Source organism: Phaethon aethereus (assembly GCF_964289735.1).
Source record: "Phaethon aethereus genome assembly, chromosome: 17".
In the NCBI taxonomy this organism is placed as follows: domain Eukaryota; kingdom Metazoa; phylum Chordata; class Aves; order Phaethontiformes; family Phaethontidae; genus Phaethon; species Phaethon aethereus.
Window position 1 is genome coordinate 12,036,443 of NC_138593.1, and position 22,736 is coordinate 12,059,178.

General features: G+C 42.6%; 2 protein-coding genes across 2 annotated transcripts; one reads left to right on the forward strand and one right to left on the reverse strand.

The window, feature by feature from the left end:
• Positions 1–398: 398 nt before the first annotated feature.
• On the forward strand, positions 399–2,003 carry POP5 (POP5 homolog, ribonuclease P/MRP subunit; the record flags this gene model as incomplete). The annotated part of the gene is made up of 5 exons (XM_082007568.1): positions 399–418; positions 485–627; positions 744–893; positions 1,456–1,539; positions 1,710–2,003. 5 exons carry the CDS (start codon positions 399–401, stop codon positions 1,811–1,813), a joined length of 501 nt encoding a protein of 166 aa, XP_081863694.1. The 3' UTR covers positions 1,814–2,003.
• Positions 2,004–4,576: 2,573 nt separating this feature from the next.
• On the reverse strand, positions 4,577–22,736 carry RNF10 (ring finger protein 10; the record flags this gene model as incomplete). Its single annotated transcript, XM_082007824.1, has 17 exons — positions 4,577–4,728; positions 5,605–5,763; positions 5,920–5,980; positions 6,209–6,306; positions 7,048–7,182; positions 7,677–7,778; positions 8,125–8,242; positions 9,331–9,464; positions 9,700–9,958; positions 10,137–10,265; positions 10,810–10,970; positions 12,474–12,610; positions 12,690–12,874; positions 13,915–14,005; positions 15,046–15,245; positions 16,243–16,445; positions 22,574–22,736. 17 exons carry the CDS (start codon positions 22,734–22,736, stop codon positions 4,652–4,654), a joined length of 2,412 nt encoding a protein of 803 aa, XP_081863950.1. The 3' UTR covers positions 4,577–4,651.

The following is a 22,736-nucleotide window of genomic DNA, read 5'->3' on the forward strand; positions in this document are numbered from 1 at the left end:
AGACTTTTTGGCACTAAAGAAGGCGGGTTTAGCGCGGTGGATCGAAAAAACCCAGCGAAAAGGGCTGCAGCCAAATGGATTAACCTTCAGCAAACTGAGCGGGGCCGAGGGCTCGCCGCCCCTCAGACGCGCGCCGCGCGCGCCCCCTCGCGGAGGGTGCGAGAAGGCCGCGCGGGCCGCCCCGATAGACCCGCCAGAGGCTCGCGGACAGGGGACAGCAGCGCGCATGCGTACGCTCTCCCGCCGGCTGATGGAAGAAGGTGGGACCACGCCGGCGGTTGGGGCCAGGAAGTACTTCCTCTGTCTCCGCCCCTGCACGACGGTGATTGGCTGCGGTGCGCGGAGGCCCCTCGCCCATTGGCTAGGCGCAGCGTCCGTCCGGATCGTCCACCGCCGCCATGGTTCGTTTCAAGAACAGGTGAGGCAGGAGGCGCCGCTGCGGGTCGGGGCCCGTCCCGCGCCCTGACGCCGTGCTCTCCCGCAGGTACGTGCTGTGCGAGGTGGTCTCAGAGGACCCGAGGTGCCGGCAGTGCATTGAGGACCGCGCGGTGGGCCTCGCCGTCAGGGACGCCATCGGGCGGGTGCACGGCGACTACGGCCTGGCCTGCTGCTCCATCTCCTTCACAGGTGCCGGCGGGACGCGCTGCCCTCGCCTCCCCGCGCCCTCGAGGTGGGGTGAGTGGGCTCCTCCGGGAGGGGCCGGCAGGGATCCGGACTCACCGGTGCGCCTGTTGCCCCCGCAGTGAAATACCTGAACGCCTACACCGGGACCGTGCTGCTGCGGTGCCGCAAGGATTCCTACAGGCTGCTCTGCTCCGCGCTCCCCTTCGTCAGGCAGCTGGAGAGCCGGAACCAGCGCTACCCCTGCAGCCTCAACACCTTGCACGTCGGAGGTCAGCCGCTGCCCAAGCTGCCCTGGTGCTGGGTGCGGGGTCCCGGGTGCCTGGGGGGAGGTCGCAGAGCTTAGTCATACGCTCCAGGCCTGCTAAAATGGAAGAGCCTCATCTTCCTGCTGTGGGTGTGATAGACACATCTTACGTGTCAGTAACAGAGCTGCTTCTAGCAAATCTGAGTAAGAAATAGGCACCACTTATTTCTTTGTTGAGACCCTCATTAATTCTGCTTGAATCTTAATTACATTTAACACAAAATGAGAGCAGCAAACACTGTATTACATTATTTTCTTTTTAAAATATATTTTCAAAGTATAGTATTATCCATGTCCTGAAAATTAACCACTTGGGGCAAAAAGTGGGTACTACATGTTAGAAATTATTATTCCACCACTTAACCTCAAACAGTGGGGAAATGAAGTCTACAGCCCCTTCTTAGCACTGCCTGGGGCAGGTGTTGTCTGGGGCAATTGGCACTTGCTACAATCATCTTCAGAAAAATATACTAAAAAAAGATACTGGTTTTGTAGATTGTTACATACTGTTCTTATGACTCCTACAGGTACTATAAGAACATGTCAGAAATTTCTAATTCAGTATAATAGAAGACAGCTGCTGACAGTGTTGCAAAACTGTACAAATGAAGGTGAGTTCCTCCAGCTGCTTTCCTAAAATGCAGCTCAATTCCTGGGGCTGCTGTGGGATATGCTGGGCTACTTTAAATTCTTGAACTGAGAAATGTTCTTTCTTTGGAAGTTGAGAATATTCCAGCGTGAAGAGAGAAAAGTAACGAGCCTCTGTTGCTCTTTATTGCAGAGGAGAGACGGTGTATACAGAAGTCCTTGTTGAGCTGTTCCCTTACAGAAGAGCAGTCTCAAAGTGGAGATGAGGAAGATGATGATGGCACAGAGACAGACTGAATGTTACTTGTTAGTGTTCACCTCTGTCCTGTACTTGCGTGGTCAAGGTGTTACCAGTTATCTTCAGTGTTAAGCAAACCAGGGGACAGAAAAACCATCTGTATATATTTAAACTTCATTCCCCCATTCTGAGTGTTCTTAAAGAAATAAAAAATAATTTAAAAAAATGGTTTTACTTAAGTAGGTTACTTGCCTGTTTCACTCCAGGAGTCAAAAACCACATGTACTCCCAAGGAGTGTAGAAGCACAATGTGATCTTCATGCTGAGGTAGAAGTGAGCTTTAGGCAGTTGGCACAAACGACGAATGTAGTTACTCTCAGTACAGAAAAAGCATTAACATCTTAAGGTAAAAACCAGTATCTTCAAGTGCGCCTGTTACCTGCAGGGCTACCCATTGTTTTGAGTCACAAAAGCACCAGTTGTGTACACAGGAGCAGAGAGCACAGGGAATGCAAGGTTAGAGCTGTAAGGCTCAACTCCATCCAACCCATTATAAAACTCATAGGTACAAGTACTGCTTACATATTTATTAAGTTTACACCAATCAGTTACAGGAAAGTAGCATTGCTGGTCTTATCTCTTGAATCCATAGGAAACCAAGACACAACTTGAAGATGCTGTCCTGTGGAGACTGCCCCTGCAGAAGGGACAGTCTGCCTTGCCTGCATCACTTCCCTTACTTGTTCTAGTGCCTGTAAGATGTAGAGGTGAGTTACACCAGCGCCAGCTATTCTGTCTCTCTTCCCAATGCAAAGAAAAGTTGACTATAAATGTGTAGAGATAATAGAACACAACAGATACTGGTTAGACACTAAGTAGTTACTCCTGTTCCATGGCTTAAAATGACTATTACAAATAGGAAACAATAGTACTGTGAACACAGTTAACAGCATACTTGAATCTTCTGTCCTTAGTTGCTTTCTCTACCCTCACTAATAATTTCCCAATGTGTATGTAAAGCATTAACAGCAAGATGTGTTACCACTTTCAGGCATCTCATCTTAGTTTCTTTGCACTCTCTTGACAAGCTGTACTATCTTTCCATCAAGTGTGGTTAATTGAGACCAAGCGTGAAGTCAAGCTGCTTTCAAAGAATGTTTTGCAAGTGTTTCCTCTATCCTGTAGCAGCTAAAGCATTCTTTATGTCCCCCCTTTTCCCCTTCTTTCTCGTTTACAGCCACATAAGAGTTTTGCAAACTATACTCTTTGGTACCAGCTTCCTATATGCATGCACTTAAGTACCTCGAAGAAGCACTCATATAATATGGAACCTACTGCTTTGAAATCCAACCTCAATATATTGACATAAACATTTTAAATAGGGACACAACCAATGAATTTACCAGTGGTGGTAGAATACCTGACTCCAGGAGTCTCAAACACATGCTTCCTTGCTCAGTTACCATGTCAGAGGGAGAGAGCACATCAACTTTTTGAGGCCTGTGCAAATGCAGGGAGACCACTGGTGCCAGGTGGGGCTCAAGATAACAGAAGACACCTGCCAGTCTTGCACTGGAAGTTAGGTGGTGCTTTATACCATCTCCCTGGCATGAAATCTGTCAGTAGGAAGGTAAGATTTGAATCTGTGCAACTACGTGGTATTGTGCTCCACACTGATACGACAGTTCAGTTCTAGCTCAGGAAGCGTGCAGTACTGCAAGTGTGTGTGCATATGATTTATTGCAACTTTTGGCCTTGACTGGTACATGATACCTACAGTTCATTTTATTCAACAAAACTGACACCATTTAACTCATTAGCTCAAATCAAACCACAAGCAGTGCAGAATGTGACCACCCAAAGACAGAGCAGGGAGGGGTCCAGAAGAAGCATGTTTATAGCCCGAGGTGCCTAGTGCAGATCAACTTACATCCCAGAACCAAGGGGACACAGGCCCTCATCCCAGTACAAGAGACCCCAGTTTCTTGCTGGGAGATAAAAGTTACCTACAGACTCCAGCTATCAGCTGTTCTTCCAGTGCAAGAGCAGCCAGTGTCAAAATATTATTCAGGTAGTTCCCAAAAGCCCTAGGGTGGAGTGTTTATTCTAGATGATCAGGTTACAAAGAACGTGTAGCCCGTGGTTGGCAAAAAAAAAAAAATTAGCAGCCTCATCCACATTAAAACAGAGTTGAACAACTGAGAGAAGCCAGGAGGTTCCTTCTACCACTAGTACCAGTATGCATTTTGAAATACACAAATTCATCAAGAGTCACTTCAAAACCAAGTAGCCAAGTTCTGCTTTACACTCACCTCAGCTTTAAATCTTTCCAAGCCAGGAGAACAGGAGGAATTCTTGCTCTTTAGAAAAAGAACAGATATAGCAGCTAACACTCTAAAGCCAGGAAGTTCTTTTGCCCATTTCCAGTGCAGCGGAAACCAGTTTCGCAAGAGAGCGGTTTAACAGCTTTACTGAAACAGCACTACTGTCACAGTCAGATGGACTTCTGCCCATAAATACTTCCAGCAAAATAAAGGCGCTCTGCCTATAGGCTTTCCACTTAGGTAATACTGCAGTATTCTGCCAGTGCCACACAGCTGTAGAGACTTTCATACTGCTTATTAGGCCAAAAGAACTGACTTGGCACAGACTAGAAGCCTTGGCTGATTTGTCTCTGGATTGTTTCTTTCAAAACTTTGTTTCAGTATAAACTGATTAAGCAGTTGGAATCAAAAGATCTTACTTCAACATACACTGTCATGGTTTCCTCCTGAACCCCCTAGAAGCCCTGGAAACACAAGTTTAGTCTGTTCAAATTTAAATACTTAAACTATAGCAGCAAAACAAAGCAAAATAAAAAGAAAACCAGGAGAGGAAACTTCTCTTGAATAGTAGAATCACTTTGTGTGAACAACAGAGGTGCTGAACAGTAGCTTCTGCTTCTGTTTCTTTCTTTTCTTGCCTCCCTTTTCCTCTGTGAAGGATTAAAATGATACTGTCATTCTTCTCATGGAAAAGGAATGTCACACAGAAATTATATATGGTCTTTCCTACACTAAATGACTTCTGCAGATCCGTGGTACTTCCTATCAACTCACTGAACACCAGGTAGTTTAATTGTAACAAAAAAATTACTGCAGACAAACTAAGGGAGACTCCATCACACCTATAAATGTGCCTAACTGATTGTAAAGTTGCTGTACCAACAGCAGATCCTAGGACTGCAAGCGTGCAGCAGCTTGCCTTTCAGATAGGTATCGCTTTCATCTATGTCCAAAAAGCACTGCAACTGGAGCTGATACTCAATTTCACTGAAACTCCCAGGCCATCCTGTCCAAGTCTCCATCATTTAGTGCAGTCTCCAAACAGAAGCCGAAGCTAAACATCAGAACTGAGCATTAAGTGAGTTTCATCAGCCAGCACCAGGCTTAGAGGTTTAAGTTCATCTCAATTTGTTTCAGGCTCCCTAATTTGAAATCTCAGCTAGCAGTTAACTTGACACTTTGGCCAAACTTAAGCAGTAGTTCAGCAGCTCAGGTATTTTTAATTTAGAAGTGTATAGCCTGAACTTCCTTGAGATAAAGCTTAAATTAAGTTCAAGTAGAGACATGGCAAACATAATTGCCAAAAGCCATCTTTGTCCAAAGGATTCTTTGCTAGTTGAAGATCTCTGCTCCTGCTAAGAGACCTGCTTTAAGCTAACAGAAGCCCTAGTCAAGCTGTTCAGAAACCACAACCGGACAATTTTCAGAACTGTTCTGCAGCCAATCTTTGGTCCCTAAAATTGCTGCTCTCATTTATCCCAGAGGATTTTTCACAGAAATTTTTCATGCCTTCCCCTGCCTTTTACCTGCTAAATGATCAGCTGTGGATGGTTTGTCCAGTTTCAGGAGGGCTGCCTCAATAGCTTGGCTGAAGGAATTCTGGAAGCTGGGCACAGGTATGCGGTCAGAGCTGTCACTTTCTCCATCACTGTCCACCGGCACAGGGAGTGCCAGAGCGTTCTCATCTGAAAGAAGGAAAGGGCCTTGAGAGGCAGAAGGCTGTATAAGACTTGCAGCGCAAATGCCCTTCCACACTCCAGAGATTTCTTGTGAGGTTACACGGTTTCTTAGATTTAGATACATGGGAAAGAACCTGAAGTAGTAATACCAAATTTTCTTACCTCTTGTCTTTGGAGCAGGTTTGGGCCATGTTTCTGATTTTGCCTTTCCGACTCTCAACATCTATCAAAGAAGTTGTAAGATATGATTAAATGCCATGTACTAGAACAATCCTGCCTATCCCCTAAGTGGCAAGAAAATCTAGGAACCCCTTCAAGCACTCAAACCATACATTGTCTCCTTAAGATTTATCGCACATTGTTTTTGTGGGGGAAGTAATTGTGTTCTCAGACTAATCCCTAACTAAGACACAAGTAATCCTGACAAGATTTACTCTGCTACATAGCTTACCTGGGCAAAGGAAGGGAAGGGAGACTCTTCTTCTAAACTTCCACAGAGCGACGGGCTGACCTGGCTGGCAGCAGGTGACAGCAAAGTTGGGACAGACTCTACAAAGAAAGTAGCAGATAATTAAAGCCAGATGCATTTGTCAAGCAGCATAATGAGTACCCTTTATCAGGATGAAACAGAAATAAAGTTTTATTTTCTTATGTAATTAAACATTTTTATCTCATCAGTTCCATCCATTAGTCACACAGTGACTTTCCAATCTTTTTGAGATTTACATCAAGTATTTTTTTGTTTTGGGGTTTTTGTTTGCTTCTTTTGGGGTGTTGTGTGTTCTTTGGCTGTTTGTTTTTTGAGAGAAACAAAATTTAAGAATAGTTTCTACTTCATATTTTTATGAACTGCAAGATAAAACATTTGGTAAAGCATCACTGGACAACAACCTGAGTGCTCATCAACTATATTTTATTTTAGTATAATGTGGTGGGGAAGGTGGAGAGGGTAGAAAGAAAAAATGCCAGCAGTGCTTTCCTGGCATATACACTTTTCTTCCCTTTTTGGGGAATTTTTTTCATTTCTTTTCTTCTGTCTCAGCAAAAATTTAAAAGATGGAGTCACTACAGTGCAGATCTCATATTGTCACTGAATTAGAGGTAGTAAAAAGCAGGCAAAGGACCAGAATGTTCCTTAGCCATGTCAGCCTTTTGTGTATGATCTCACAGGCAATCCAGGAAAGTAGTAGTCTTTGATCAGTATTAAGAAAGTTTAGCATGATGACCTGACCAGTAGATCCCAAAAGAATGATCAAGAGCTAGATGTGATATGTTTTTACAGATGCTCACCTGTCTGAAACACAGGGCTTCTGCCAAGAGGAGACAGACAGAAGCTCTGATGATCAATGCTGGTAGTTTCTCCGGGGCAAGAGGTAAAAGCAGGGAACTGCTGCAGATTCTCTAAAGCAATATGGACCTCTGGATCTAGAAAGAGGTTTTTAATTAAAGCACTACACAATGTGGGGGAAGACTGTCAATATGCAAGTTGTTTCAGGAGTCTAGGAGATGCCAACTCAATTTTCTTTCCACCCTCTATTTCAGAGACCAGTACAGCCCTGCTGCTGGATGGAAGCAGTTCCTAGTCATTTTTTTCCACTTTTCACTCTATACTGCGATTACTATAAAAACAGAAGTTAAGAATCCTGAGAGCTATATACACCATGGAGATTGGTATGCCCTTGAATGCCCTGTCTCTCCCATAAAGTGCAAGTATGCAGGAACTGCATAACATCATTTAACATCCTGACTAAAACAGCTTATATTTTTCACTCTACAGACATTGTTTCTAATACCTTGTAATCTTGTTCTAAGTACACCCTATAAACTAAAAGCCTTAGAGTTCATCCTATAGCTCAAGAAATCGTCTGAGCAACTAAAGATGATTGGAAATCCACCAGTTATGCTCAATCATGACTTACATTTGCCTTGTTTCTTGTTTTCTTCTATCTCAATTCTGCGTTCACGTCGTCGTTCATCACGAGCTTTCTTCTGCCGTAGACGTTTCCTCTTTTCAAGGTCATCTAGGAGCAACGCACAGCATTGGATATCAAAAACCTCCCACACCAATACTTGGGCAATATTTTCTCCAGCTTTGAGAACAACATATTCAGTTATAACGCATTAGTAACAAAATATGCTTACGAACAACATATGCTCTTCCAAGCAGTCAGGTTCTTTTATTCTTCCTATAATTGTTGTCTATAAAACAGGGAATTGGGGTTGTTCTGTCTAGTAGTCATCAGACAGTTGGTGCAAGAGGCGTAAAGCTGCTATGTGTGTTCTTTTTTCTGCCACTAAAGGGTAAGAACTACTTCCCCTTCACCCTCATGGATACATGACAGAGCCAACTAGAAAGGTAGTACCAACCTGAAAATAACTCTAAAGTCTCCTTAGAGATGATGGGTGGCTTCAGAGCCAGTTCACAAATGCTGAACTCACACGTGAGAGGCAAGTGACAGAGGTAACGATGACGCTGTCTTATATCCTGATTTTAAAAAAAAAAAAAGAGCAGATCTATCATCGCAACAGGGTCTAGAAGCTGCCATAGTGATAAATTGCTTATGGAGATAGAATGGCCTCCATTCATCAAATCAAATGGAAAAAAAGTAGCAGCAGTGACACGATAATCACTTTATAAACTACAAACACGTGAAGGATGCCCTGGGTCAGAACCAAATGCTTCAAGATCTTCACCAACTACATCATAAGAAGATTTGGATGCAGTTACTCCAGCTCAGGTACTGATTTTTTTGTTATTCCTCCCTTCTCTCTCACAACACTGGAATAAAAATCTACAATGTCATCCCTCTGATGAGTTTATTTTTGCACTGGACCAAATTTGCCTTATACACTTAAATTACTTGGACCTACAACCACCACTTTACTCTGCTGCTTCTTTCAGTCTAGTTTTGTATCTTTCCTCACAGAGACCAAAAACTTGAAGACAATTCCCTACTACCTCTGCATCCATTCTTACTTGAGCATATCCTTTCTTAAAGATTAATTAAGAATTATATATAGCTGTTACTGCACATGCCAATTCTTACAGCTGTCTTTGTCAGAGGAAAAGGAATTCAAGACCCGTCCCCTTCAGTGCCTTCTGCACTTTCACTCCCTCCATCTCAAACACTGAAATTTCTTTCCATCCTCTATTTTCGTAACATCCCACCTCTACCCTTGATGCTCCGAAACAACTGTTTGTTCAAGACAGAGGCAGACCACTTCTTCAGGTTGAGAAAGATGATAATCTGTCTAGTTCCAGCTACTGTCCTATATGAGGAAATAATTTACTTTTAAGACAGCTTTAAGAAGAAACCAATCCTAAGCTTGCAATTCTCTTACTCCTAGAATTTCCTACCTTCTAGAAAAAAAAAAAAAGCTAGACTGCAGCCTACTTATCAAAAGCAACTTAAGGTACTGCATGTTACACAGATGCCCTTCATAGATGAGCATGCCTACCCATTCATAGTTATTATTTCTTATTACTGAAGAGAAACAAGTCTCACCTGTCAGCCACAATGACCAATCTGCTAAAACAAGAGCCCTTAATTAACAAGAAAATAAAATAACTACCTCTGTCATTGAGTAGCCAGTTATCTCCACTACAGCTGCAGTTATCTTCTCTGGACTCTTCTCCAAGCTGCCATATTCACGAACAAGACATCGAACATTCACAGGGTGAAGATACATACACTGTCCGTCCTCCGCTATAAGATAAAATATGGTATCATCACTTGTTCTTTGCCTGTTAATTTTCAATACCCTTTCTCCCCATCTCAGCATATTCTCCAGTAATAAAATTAAAGCTCCTTTCTGAGTTTCTGTGGGAGTTCTCTATCACAGGGTTTAGCTACATCTAAAACAATGACAAACATCTTCCTCAAGAAGGATGCCAAAGGAGGCATCTCTGCCTGCATGATTCCAGGATTTCATTGCACTGACCTTGATAGAAATAGTAAAACGGAGAGTTGCTAAGATGTCCACTGCTAATTGGATCTTTAGATTCTTGGTAGCTTGTTTCAGTTGGGTTTGGTTCTTCTGTAGTGTTGTTATCAGGTTCCCCTACAGTGTCCACCTCAGGTACCTCGTCTTCATCCAGCACTGCCTCTTCTGCTTCCACAGGAGGCAAAAAGGAACTTGCCAGATCTGAGCAAGGCTCCACAAGCTCCTCATCAAATGCAGACAGATATTCCACACCACACTACCACAGCAGAGAGTATACAGTTAGTATCACAACACCTCCTTCAAAAGATTATAATCTCTGTAAAAATCTTTGGCACCAGTTCACCATACACTGCAGAATGTGGCAGAAATGCGCCACTGGCAAAGTGGCAGAATTAAGTACTAACAAGATCTGCCAGAGCAGAGCTGTCACCCACCTTCTTCCCTTGGGAAACTGCAGGCTCCAGAGCCTGGGAGCTTTCTAGGACCAATTCTTCCACAGCTGCACTGATTCCAGCAATGCCATTGTTTTTATCCTGGTCAGCGGAGAGTGCTGTTTCTCGCTCCTACAGGTCATCCAAAGAGAACAAGTTTCAATTTTCTATTTAAGCCAGGAGACTACCACCATAGTTATTTTTAGCCTTGTCCTATACTTCAGGTTTTCATAGATCCGTAATTCATCTGTGACAAAGAGTGATCCTTGAAGAGAAGTCCTCCCCTTCTTATTACTGGAAAGGACACCCACTGCAGGACGCCTAAAGGCTTTGAAAAGGAATATTCTACAGATTTGCTTATGTTTACCTGATAGAAGTTATCCCAGAAATTGCTGGATCTGAAAGCTAAAGGCATCTTCTTTTGAAAGCAGAACTCTCTTACGTTTACGGAAGGAGTACCGTTCAGTAAAAAGCATCCTGTTCTATCTTGAACATCATGCCAAATACCTGAGGTCCAAAAGCTATAGTCTTCTCCAAGATTTATAATGCTATTCTAGCAGCAAACATCACCACCTTGCTAGTATGTACATCATACACAACCACTTATGCAGCAGAACAGGTGCTTAGCACTCAGCATACTGTTACAAATGAATAAAGCTGCCAAAGAGGGTCTCACCTTCAGTTCCTGGATAGCTGCCTCGATAAAGCAAGCCTCTGGGGTGTGTTTTTCTTCCTCATACTGTTTTAGTAATGCCGCTTTCTCCTCCAGAATCACCAGCTGCAAGACCTGTTCTCTGGATGCCAGAAGCAGCTTTGAATACTGACTGTGCTGGTCATCTGAACAGAAGGAGCACCAAATCATTAATATCCACATATAGAGGCACCAGTTTGAACTGCTGTTTCTTCTGAAGTTTTGTTACTGCTCAATTTTGTGAGTTAGTCCACTTCAGGGTGGACAATACTTAGCAAGAGTTTGATACAGACTCCGCATATTACCATTATATCACTGATGACACAAGCTGGTGCCACATACCTGCTCTTCTACACACATCTCCCCCACACCGCAGTTCATCTGCCACTTCACCACTCAGCTGCTACACATCAAAAAAAAAAAAAAAAGTCCAAACTTCTTTGCTGTGGAAGCATTGCCAGTCTGCAGTTTCTTCCTCGTCTCTATATACTAAAAAATACTGCAACTGGAAAGTTCTGCAAGAGTGACCTCTGTTTTGTCTCAAACTAGTTCATAAACCCGTATGTATTCAAAATCCATGCAAAACATTATTATGACCTTTTTACAAAAGGCACAGCAGAAATAGTAAACTAAAGACTTGCAAGTTCAGCAAAAGGTAGTTGTCTTTGTTACTAGACAGCTTACCTCAACTACAAACTTTACAGCAACCATAGCATCACACACTAGTACAGTCCATACATCCACTGCTCCCTAAAGGTCCAACCTTGTCTACAGAACACCAAGTTATTGCTGAATTTCCTGGGTTTAGAATGATCTCAAATCCCATATTTGTTCTTTTGTTTTATGAAAGGATTTAAAGTCCTTTACTTTCAAGTACTGAGGAACATGAAAGCACACACCCTACATGCTGGATACCCATCATGTGTTCGGAGACTTGACTTTTTAGAGAGCTTAAATGCATGCAGCCTTTCACAAATGTGCCTGCAAAATGAAGTGAGCCAAGGCAGCCCACAAAACAGCAATGCTAAGTAAAATTATTTCTTTAGTCACAAAATTTTTCGTGATACTAACAGATAAGATGATGATGTGTTAATCACATTACTTGACTGGAGAAAACTGAAGAAGTCAAGCAACAGATGTTTGGAATAGGTTTGCAATAATTTTAATTATTTTCCCATATCATTCACAGATTTTAGTCAGTAAGTGAAGATGATGAAAAGCTTGTTGAAGATTACATCCTTGAAATAACTTAGACATGGAGACAGTTATTTTTGCTAAGCTGTATAATGTGGAGCCAGGAGGAAAAAAAGAGTTAAGGACACTGAAAAGCCAACAAAAGCAGCAAGAGTCACACCAATGACTGCACAATACAAAATACACATCAAACTAATGATTGAGAAGGCAGGAGTCTGCAGTGCAGTAACTTGAAGAGAAACAGCACACAAGTTAAAGCTTTACAAAGTGTGGGTAGAAAGCTTATTATTAAGATATGGTCATTAAGGTTTTCAGCTGCTAAAATCCAGGTTTCGTAGCCTGGTCTATTTTAAGATGACAGCAAATAACAGCTTTGCCATAGAAAAGCCTCTCTACACAAATCCTAGTCACAGTTAGGAGCAGGATGCCAACCACCAGTACTCAGATACACTCACCTCTGATGTAAACCGGCTGCACCACATTCATCCACTGAGATTTGGGCAGTGCTATCAGAACACCTTTCTCTCTTCTCATAAGTTGCATTGTAATGGTATCACCAATTGCATATTGACGTGTTTCCATAGCAACAACACTGCAATGTAAGGAGGAGGTTAGTAGGGTAAAAATAACATTTCAAAAAGATACATAATTTAATAAATATCAAGCCTCACCTCTTGAGATCCTTCTTGTGAACAGAGCTGTAACAAATAGGGCATTTGCTCCAGGTCTTTTCACTCAAGGAGAGATAGTGAAGGATACACGCCCAACAAAAGATATGCCCACAGCGGGTGATTTTTGCTGCAGTAGGTGGGTACAGACATATTGGGCAAGAGGGCACTTCATGGCTACAGATTCGCTGAAATGGCACATGAGAAGAATAATACAAGTTTTAGACTTGAAAATCAGTTCCTGTGCTAGAGAATAAGCAACCTGTAAGATCTACTCTAACATATTAACCTTCCAGCTCTTTAGGCTTTACTTATTTACCAAGAAATTAAGTACACTGTGAACTAAATAACACATTCAGACTGCACATGGAATAACCTTCAAAGCCACCCATCTGGTATTTCTACTCTAAATGACATTAAAAAAGTGACTCTTCTCATGTTTCCCCTCATGTATTCATCATCTCTAAGAGTTAGCAGCATCTTCATCATCTGAATTCAGACACTGAGAAGACAGCAAATGAACTCTGTTGCCCCACTTACACAAGCAGACTTATGCAGCCCTGTTTAACTGCAAGACTGAACTTGCCTATTGCCATGAATACGCTAATTTTGTCAAACACTTTGTTAGCATCTGTATGTTGCAAATACATAACTGCCAAGCAAGCACCTAGATTTTTCAGCACTCTCGTAGTGTCAATGTAACATTAAGCCTACCTCCTTCCCAGCTACACCATACAAAATAACTAGTCTTGGCAAATAATAAGTTTCTACTTGAGGCAACCCAAAGTTCTGACCACAATTCTCAAGAGATTCTTCCGTTTCGTTGCTAGGCAAGATGGGCCACCTATGCACAGAATAATTCTTCAAAATTCTTCACTCTAGTCCTCTTCCATGGACTCATGCCCAAGTTTTCTGTTAATATCTCGATCACAAGGACTCTGTCTACAGAATGTCAGATACTATTTTTGATGTGTTCCCATCTGCGAAAGCAAGAAGAAGCTGCTAATTTTCCTAATAGATTTTAGCACTTCTCTCTTCCTGTCATGAAAGTATTTCATAATATATTCCATGACAGATCTTTCCCAGTATTGTGGGAGTGACAGAAGAAGCTTCAACTCAAAAACAGCTGAGTTTTACGTAACATCACAGAGATAGAGAGGCAGTTAAAGACAGGTTGAGCTTCTTAATAATAATAATAATTTAAAAAATCTGGCCCATCAAAACTGACCACTTGCTCCACAAAGTCCCAGTTGACCAAGGTATCTGGATCAGCAAAGTGGACTGTGTAGTCCTGTTCTTCAGAGACAACAAACTGGCAGCTGGGGAAAGGCAAAGAGACAGATAATCCACTCAGTTGTTTCTAAATATTCTTTGAGAACTATCCTATAGGATTCTTTGAGCTGCTTCTTTGTACAGCAGAAAACTGATGGATGCAGTCAGTAACTTCTACCAACAAAACCCAAGACAGTTCAATTTATGACCAGACTTCCAGAATACAGGTATATCTAAATTCAGTTAGACACAACATCACATACTAACTACAGAATGAGTCAGGCAGAGTGGTTTTCCGGAAACATGTAATAAACAGCCAGCTCCATCAGGGATCTACTGAAAAACAGGGAATCTACAAGTGGAAAAAAATATACTCACAAAAACTAGAACTACTGGGGCTCCTGCAAATACACTTGACTAAAATAAGTAACAAAACAATAGGGAAAATAAAATTAGAAGCATCAATGCTGAAAATAGTTTTCATTATCTTTAACATGATCAGATACAGGAAGTCCTGAACACACTTCAAATTCAGGTGAAAGCGACCATTCTTCCCAGTCAAAAGCAATTCTGCTGCTGGATTACTATACTGATCATCATTTGCGTTATACTACTTACCTAGGGGCCTGTAAAATAATCAGCAATTTAAGAACTATGAACAATATGAGTAATTGCTTCAGTGACTTACAAATTCAGATTAGCTTTGATCCAGCAACTGCTACCCCTATCGTCTCAACATACTACTTTTTGGAAAAAACAATTGTCTTCTAAGGGAACTACACAGGTCTTCCCAAATGGAGTGTCATATTCCACAAGCAATGCCAGAAAATTAGAGCAGAAGACTACCTGGTTTGTATCTAAAGTACTCACTCCATCAGATACCTTGCAAATAGGTAAAGATGACAACTTGATATATTCTCATCCCTTTCAAGTATAGTCATTACCACTAAAAACACTAGAGTGGTAACTTCACCCTAGAAAAGTCAATACAAGCAAAGTCAAAGTCAAACACAATTCCCTGGCTGATCATCCCTTACAGTTCAGTGTCTCTGTAGAAGCCTAAGAGTCCTGCTAGTCTTCCACTCACTTGGCCTGTAGGAAGAGCTCCTTGTTGAAAGGCTTATGTCCCCATTTGTTCCTTTTCCCCCAGTTGCCGTGTCCATTCCCATCAAAATGGCCTGCTTGGCCACGGGGTTCAAAAGTGAAGTTCAGTAAGTGGTTCAGATTAATCTTCTTGGGACCAGAGAATTGGGCAGGGCTGAACTCTGCCCGCTGAGCCTCTGCTACCTAAGAGACAAGGGCATTTATTAGAACTTGCTAGAATTTATTGCAAAAGCATCAGTACAAGTTGATATCCACGCCCCACCAGTGATTATGTACAGAATACACAGTATCCACTCACTCACCTTCTCCCATTCCAGTTCTGCAAATCAAGTAGTGCAGCATTAGAAGTGCATGAGAACCTGAAAGTTAGAACTGAGTGGTCTTAGCCCACACTGATCAAAAGGAGGAGAGCATAAAAGCAACCCAGGTAAGGACAAGCAAAAGCTAGCAAAACCTAGCAATCAAGGTTAGTTACAGAAGAAAGTTGTTCGAACTCTAACATTCTTTTAGGTAGTCAGTAATACAAGTCTGATTAGTGTTTGCACAGGTTGTACTTGTTTTGGTTAGTTTTCATATAATGAAGCAAAGAATAAGAATTCAACAGACAGCGGGTGAGTTTTGTTACAGTCAGCATTTAGGTGAGCAGTATTGCTCATCCACTAAAACCGAAAAAAATCACAGTCCTCTGTGTCGATGAAAACCCACCAATACTCTACAGTACTTAAACCCACATCAGCATAAAAGCCTCACTCTGGTTTTACTTCATCTTGATGTCACCAAGGCTAATATGATTACTTTCCCAATACCAGTATCACATACAAATTTGTACACTGATGTGGTTAGACACAATCACCTCAGACTTAAAAACCGGAAATCGTATCACTCGATATTTTCATGAAGGACCTCTGTTTCACGAGCTATGTACATGGCCTGTCTAGGTACCCATTCCTCAGATGGTACTTTTTATTCCAAGTCTCTCAGAGCAGAGAGCACTCCTCTTCTGTTGTTGCAAAGTTGTTCTGCTCACACTCACTCTGGCATCTCAACGATGTTAGCACCTCTTATCGCTCTTTCCCTTCCCAGCCCAGGAGCTGAACACAGAAGACCTATCTAGGCAGGTCAGAGTGATCCTCTCGTCCCAAGAAAGAAGGCCTTGGAGGCACGGCATTACAATTCTCACCTCATCTCGTCTTCCACCATTACAAGAGCTAAAAAGTTTGCCACTTCCGCCGCTACCTCCCCTTTGAGGAGGCATCTTGTTAAAAGCTTTGCTTTTCTGTGAATTGGAGCGACGGGACTGACTGGAAAAGTTCTCATTTTTTGAATATGAAGTTTCTCTTTTACGATTATAACGCTGTTTGGATCCACTCGCATTCTTTCCATCTGAAAGAAAAAAAATACCCAAGAATCTGATCAGCAGCCTCAGAGTTGTCCACACGTACAGCACCTCAGTGAGCTTCACCTCAGAGACATGCTCACCTTGGCCACTGCCTTGGGCCCTGGTTAAAAGGCTGGTGTTTATCAGGATATCAAATCCCGCCAGCAACCCAAACCGTTGCATTCCTATCACTGCCCAAAGAACTGGTCAAGGAGTATAAAAGAAGGATGTATTTGCTATGTTTTATCTTTTATTAGAATGGTTGAATTTTCTTTATCCAGATTAGGAATTGCCGTCACCAGACGTTAGCATGTTGCCTGGTCCATTAAGTGACAAACAACAACACCACATCTTCATGCCCCATTACAAAAATTGACAACTACTTCATTTTTTCATTCTATTTTCTGAAAACACACTATTTATCATATTTTGTTCCCTTATACAAACATACTGAGCCCTACCTTTGTCTCAAGCTTTCCCACTTTGCAAGACCCCATTCCCTGTTTCCACTCAGTTCTGCCCCTATCCTTAAAAGACCCCACCAGATCTAATTCTGTTCTAAAAATACCCTTTTCTTTCACAAGGCCAACAAATGCTTATCGAAGCACGAATCTAATGCTTTGGCCTTGCAGGGCACATATCTAATATCTAAGTACTAAGTCCACCAACCTATGCAATGAGAAGTGTTTGCCCAAAAGCACGCTAAGCGCACCACTGACCCCAACACAGGACACAGTGGCGAAAGCACAAAGCAAAGTACCGCAGGAATAAAGCTCACAAAAGCAGAAAAATCAGTCAGGCTCTTTAGAGAGGGGGTTTCCTGTGTCTGAACAGCTGCTTCATTAGACTGCTAGAAGAGAAAATTAACACTATGATAGTCTTAACACAAGATCACAGTTGCCCCAAGGACACAACAGACTGCTTACCTGTCACTTAACCTAGCATTTCCACCAAATGCCCTAAGTTTTATTTGTAGAACAGATATGTTGATAAGCTTGGAAGCAAAACTCCACAGGCTCAGCGAGACGTCTATCCACACCAGCTAGCCCCAAAGTCACTCCGGATACTCAGTAAGCGTTACACAAACAGTAACGCCTCATATCATCTAGATTAATTTTATAAAAGCCTACTAGTTTTCCTTTTCCCACTTAATAGTCCTCCCCACCCCTTAATATAAAACTTACATGGTAGGCAAACATGCCACTATGATTCAGGATCGTGTTTCTCATATGTGTAGTTTTCATTACCTTCGCCTCCAGTTTCCCCCTTCCCTGGCACCACCTCCAATTTACCCAAGCTTCTAAAACAGCTGGAATGGGATCATTCATACAAAGTCCCACTTTCTTGTTATTTTTAGATTTCTTTCCCACCTGCACCCCCAAAGAGGGGGGAGCAGTGGACTGAAAGGTCTGTGTGTTATTGTACATTACTGAGGATGTGACTTCTCAAGGGTAAGTTAAGTAATAAAAGTGGCTTGACTGCATTTTGTGGTGGTCTACTGTTTCTTGCACGTGGCAGACTACAGTCATTGCCTGCAACTACAGCTATAGACGTAAAAGGACACTATAATTACTTTCACATGATGTGACAGCCATTTTGCAGACAAAGTTCATCACCAGAACCGGTCATGCTATTCAAAAGGCTGATCCTTTAATTCAGAATTAAACCAACTCCATCAGAACCACAGATGTGTAACTCAAACACATGCTTGCATAGCTTGCAGTGCTGTAATGCTCGTCAGGCTAAAAAAACATGGGTTTAGCGTTATCAGGAAAATAACACCCCAGAAGCTGCCAAGTACTGAGGGTGTGACCAGGTCTGGCTGAATGATTATTTAGATAGAACTTTTTTGAGAGTGTTCGTAGGGAAGAGACTATAATCAACACCACCGAGTCTCTGATAAAAAAATAACTCATTTTGAAGAGGTTTGGACTACTACTTCAGTTATTCAGAAGCAAAGCTTGTCAGTTTAGAGCTCAGCCACTCTCTTAAATCTCCAATTTCAGTCAAGGTGCTAGCGAGGTACGTGCCTATTGTGCCTACAGCAACTTCGCAGTTTCTCTGCGATCATCAACTAGGGCAAAGAAACAACTCAAGAGAAGTTCAGTCTAAAGTGGGTCTTTAAAAGGCCCAGGAACAAGGAACAGCTTGCACCTGCAGCTGACAGAAGAATTTCCTACCACTTATAGTTTTAATCAAGTTAGTCACCATGAAATTTGTCAGTCAGCTGGTTTACACACATTCCTGTCATACTACAGGTCCTTTCAAACCAACTCCTACAGCCTTTGGGAGTCACTATAATGACTCCCACATTTTATATGAAATTCTTCTCCACTTGTGCCATTTTTAACAAGGACCTTACATGACAGTCTAACAATGCTTCAAACCTGATTTTATTGATTGCAAGTTTCCCCTCCCAGAATAATTACCCTCATGAGGATTCTGGTCCACCAGAGCACTAATGAAATCAGTCAACAGACAAACAAGAGTTTGGAGTATGCATTTGTAAACTGGAACACTTTTTCCCCACCCCGAATCTAAGCAATGCTGTTCCTTCAAACCTTTTTAGCGTGCAACACGTCAGGGAGCTCTCTGCTTTGTACCATCCCTCCTTGCATTTCCCATAAAAAGCGGGACAGGACAGGGCTATCTGCACTCAGATAAGCGGAAGATTCTCACTGCCAACCTCTCGTTAGATCCCAATTTTAAGTAGCGTAGATTTGGATTTGGGAGTTTCTTTTTTCCTTCTTTTCTTGGCAAATTAGGAACGAGCAACAGCGCTGGTGAGGTACTTCCTCTTCACTCAAGTCTTCTGTTAGTCCTTTTGCCATTAGTTCTTACAAGATCTAACCTATAAAATATATCTACCCATCCACACTCTAAAAGAACAGACTTAGGAAACATACTGTCTATATAATTTTACAAAACTAGCAACAAATCTGTTCTTGCTTTTCAGAACAAGCCCTGACATCTATGGTTTCTCCTGCTGGATGCCACATTCTGTTAGAGAAGCTCCATCTCCAAAGATCAAGAGAGAGGAGATCAAGTTCACAGGACTCAATGCAACTCTAGGTGACCACTTCAGTCCTGGAGTAGAGTCCAGTACTGGTTTGCTACTGAGGTGAGGACTGCAGTTTCCTTCCACCTTTCTTTGCCTCTTCAGCTGAGCCATGTTGAAGCATAAAGGGTTTGGGTGGTGGATCACACTAAGCCCCAGGGTGATTTCATGAAAACACACTGAAGCTATTGCTGCTGCTAAGGCAAACAGCCCAGTGAATAAGAGGTATATCTGAGCAGTCACGCACCCCAGCTAAGCATGCTCACAACATAATAATAAGCCCCAGGAGCATTTGCAAGGACTAATGTTGTCCATCAGGTCTCGAGGACTGCTGAGAAACCCAACAAGCCTATCTTCCCTTAGCTACTTTATTCCATCCTAATGGGATGTGACTCCTGTTGGTGCACTAACATAACCCAAATAAACTTCTCTGTTGGAAACTTCAGAGTTTAATTTAGTCTCTAAAGACAAGCTTGGAAGGTGGCTGGAATCCAAATTCCACAAGTACAAGAGCTTACAGTATTCTATTTAGCCCATTTCAAGCTGTGCTGCAAAAGAAACAGAAGGAGAAGCTACCGCAAGGTTTCATGAACATCTACGTCATTTCCTCCGCTGGACTTGATCACAGCATGTAACTCTTGAAAGCACCTAAATGGCAAGAGCTTGACTAGACTCAAATCCAGTGACCATCAGTAATGCAACAAAAGGTCAGCATTTCAGGGATGGTCTGTGGTCCATCAATACTACTTTCCATTTCAAAGGAGACACAAGAGTTTCAGAATACCTCCTATACCTTTCCTGAAACAGGACAGAAATGCATGGACCACATAAGCTACAGGTAGAATGGCAAGGAACTCAAGAAAGAATATCCCGTATGGTGACATGCCAGTGTCTTGCGTGCAACAGCTACCAAAACGTAGCCACAATTTTAACACAGCTGCACCCCGTATGTTCATCCTAAGCTGACCACGGAATCTTCTCATTTTAGTTTTCAGTACCCTCCAGTTAAGATATTCCCAAATATACATCAACTAAAAGAGATTCAAATTTTGCCAGCCCTCTTCCGTGCACCATAAAGGAAGCAACTCATTCCATATCCCTTTGCCCTCCACTGTAGTTAAGAAACAAACATCTTAGAAGCAGAATGATGTCAAGCCAAAATCTTCTTTTTTTTTTTTTAAATTGGTCTTAAAAAAAAGTGTTTTTTTAATTAAAGGTTAGTCTATTGTATTGGAGTAGAAGAGTATTGTACATCAGGATTTCTCTCCTCACTGTTCCTCTGCTACTAGTGCCGTTGTTTCAAGCCTGTAAAAGGTGGCATTCCACAAAAATCACTTAACACTTTCATTTTGGGCTGCAATGACAGGCCTTTTATTCCCTTCCTCACTACAAATACTGTTTCTTCTACATGAAGGCATACCAGCCACAGGACAGGCCATCTTAACTACTTACTGAAGGATGTTTATATTCTGTGAACAATCCTCCATACAGCATCACAAATCACTAAAAAAGCAGCTGTAGTGATGAGGTATCTCTTGGCGAGACAGGGACAGAAACCAGTTCTCCACAACATGAAAACCCGACATCTCATAGCCTTTCACACTGCCTCTCACAATATAGTTTATATACTTTGTTATTCCATCAGAAGCCAAAGATTTGGTTCTAAAACTCTTATTGCACACCTAGCACATGATATCCCCTACTTCCATTGGTCTGTCCATTAGAAGGGAAAAAAAAAAATTAAATAAGAGACTGAAAAACAACAGCAGTAGCTAGGGATAATAAGACCCCCACATCTAAATCTGTTGCTGATGCAAAACACTTTGCAAATCAGTTAGTTCTTCCAGAAATGACTGCCTAAACTGTTCTTCCTAAGAAGACTTTCATGTGTTTGAATTCAAAGTTAAAACTTCGCTGTAATCGCAGTGTCACACCACGACCTGGGAAGCTGTGGGTGAGCCACCTCCCACGTCACTCACTTCAGCCTACTGTGCAGAAGATCAGTTAATACAGGTGAAGAACAGGTAATACTTGGTTACTCAGGATCCAAGTGCATTTAGAAGGTCCAAAAAGGAGTCAACACCTTCAAGATACTCCCTCTGGAATACACTGTTGCTTCCTCAGAGATCTGAAGTAATGCAGCTGAAACAAACCACTGAGGAAGAAGGAAATTAGTACAGCAGTGGTGTTGGAGCAACCTGTTGACACTCTCATGCATACTTCCAAGACTAAAAACACTCATTTTAATCACTACCACCCCATTTCTAGGTTTTAGAAAAAAATGCAAGGTTGCCAGAACACTCTGCTCCCAAACTGCTTTAGAGAACTGAAGGTGGCTCAGGTCTTACCTTGAAAAGATAGATGACAGGAACCATAATGGCTCCTCAGGAACTGCTATGTCAGCAAAACTAGCTGTTTGCAATGACAGACGTAACACTTTGGTTTAAATGCCAGATAAGCAAACAATATGTAACCAACTCTGAACTCCTCCAAAGCAGACTACTGAAATACAGCTGGTAAGGGCAATGCTGTGTATCGATACAAGACCTCCCCAGGAAAGATGTAAAAGCCCACTCGAGTACACAACAAAGGTAAGGTTTCTCTCAATAAGCACTGGCAAACATACACTCTTGCTATAAACCAGAGCTTTGGCTCTGACACTGATTACTCCAATGCTGATGGCGATAAAGCATTAATCCTTAAAGGAAGAGGAGGCTAGGAACCACAGCCTACCAAACGGTGAACAAAGCCAGAAGAGGAAGGAAAAAGAAAGCAAAAACAAGCAGTGACTTGAAACGAAACCTATTAAAACCCGGCTGAGAGACAAACAACCCGACAAGGAGAAGTTCAGCTTCACCATAAGCCCAACCCCAGCACAAGGCCATCGGCCCCACAGCCCCACGCTGCTCACTCGCGGAGGAACGATTACCCCATTCCTCCCTCCCGAATTTCCCCCACATCCCACCCACCAGCGAGATCCAGGGTCCGCCGAGTGGCCATCGCGAACGGCCTGAAAGCCCCGGGACCCCCCGACCGCAGCCAGGCACTCACCGCTGCCCCCGCCCCAGCTCTTACCGCCTTTGGGCTTAGACTCCCCCACGGCGGGCCCGGCCGAGGCGGATCGCGGCTGCTGCCCTTTGCTGCCGGCCGAGGAGCCGGGCGCACCGGAGCCGCAGGTGCTGCTCTTGTCCATGGCGGAGGCTGAGGCGGGGGTCGCGCCGGGAGTGCTCTGCAGCAT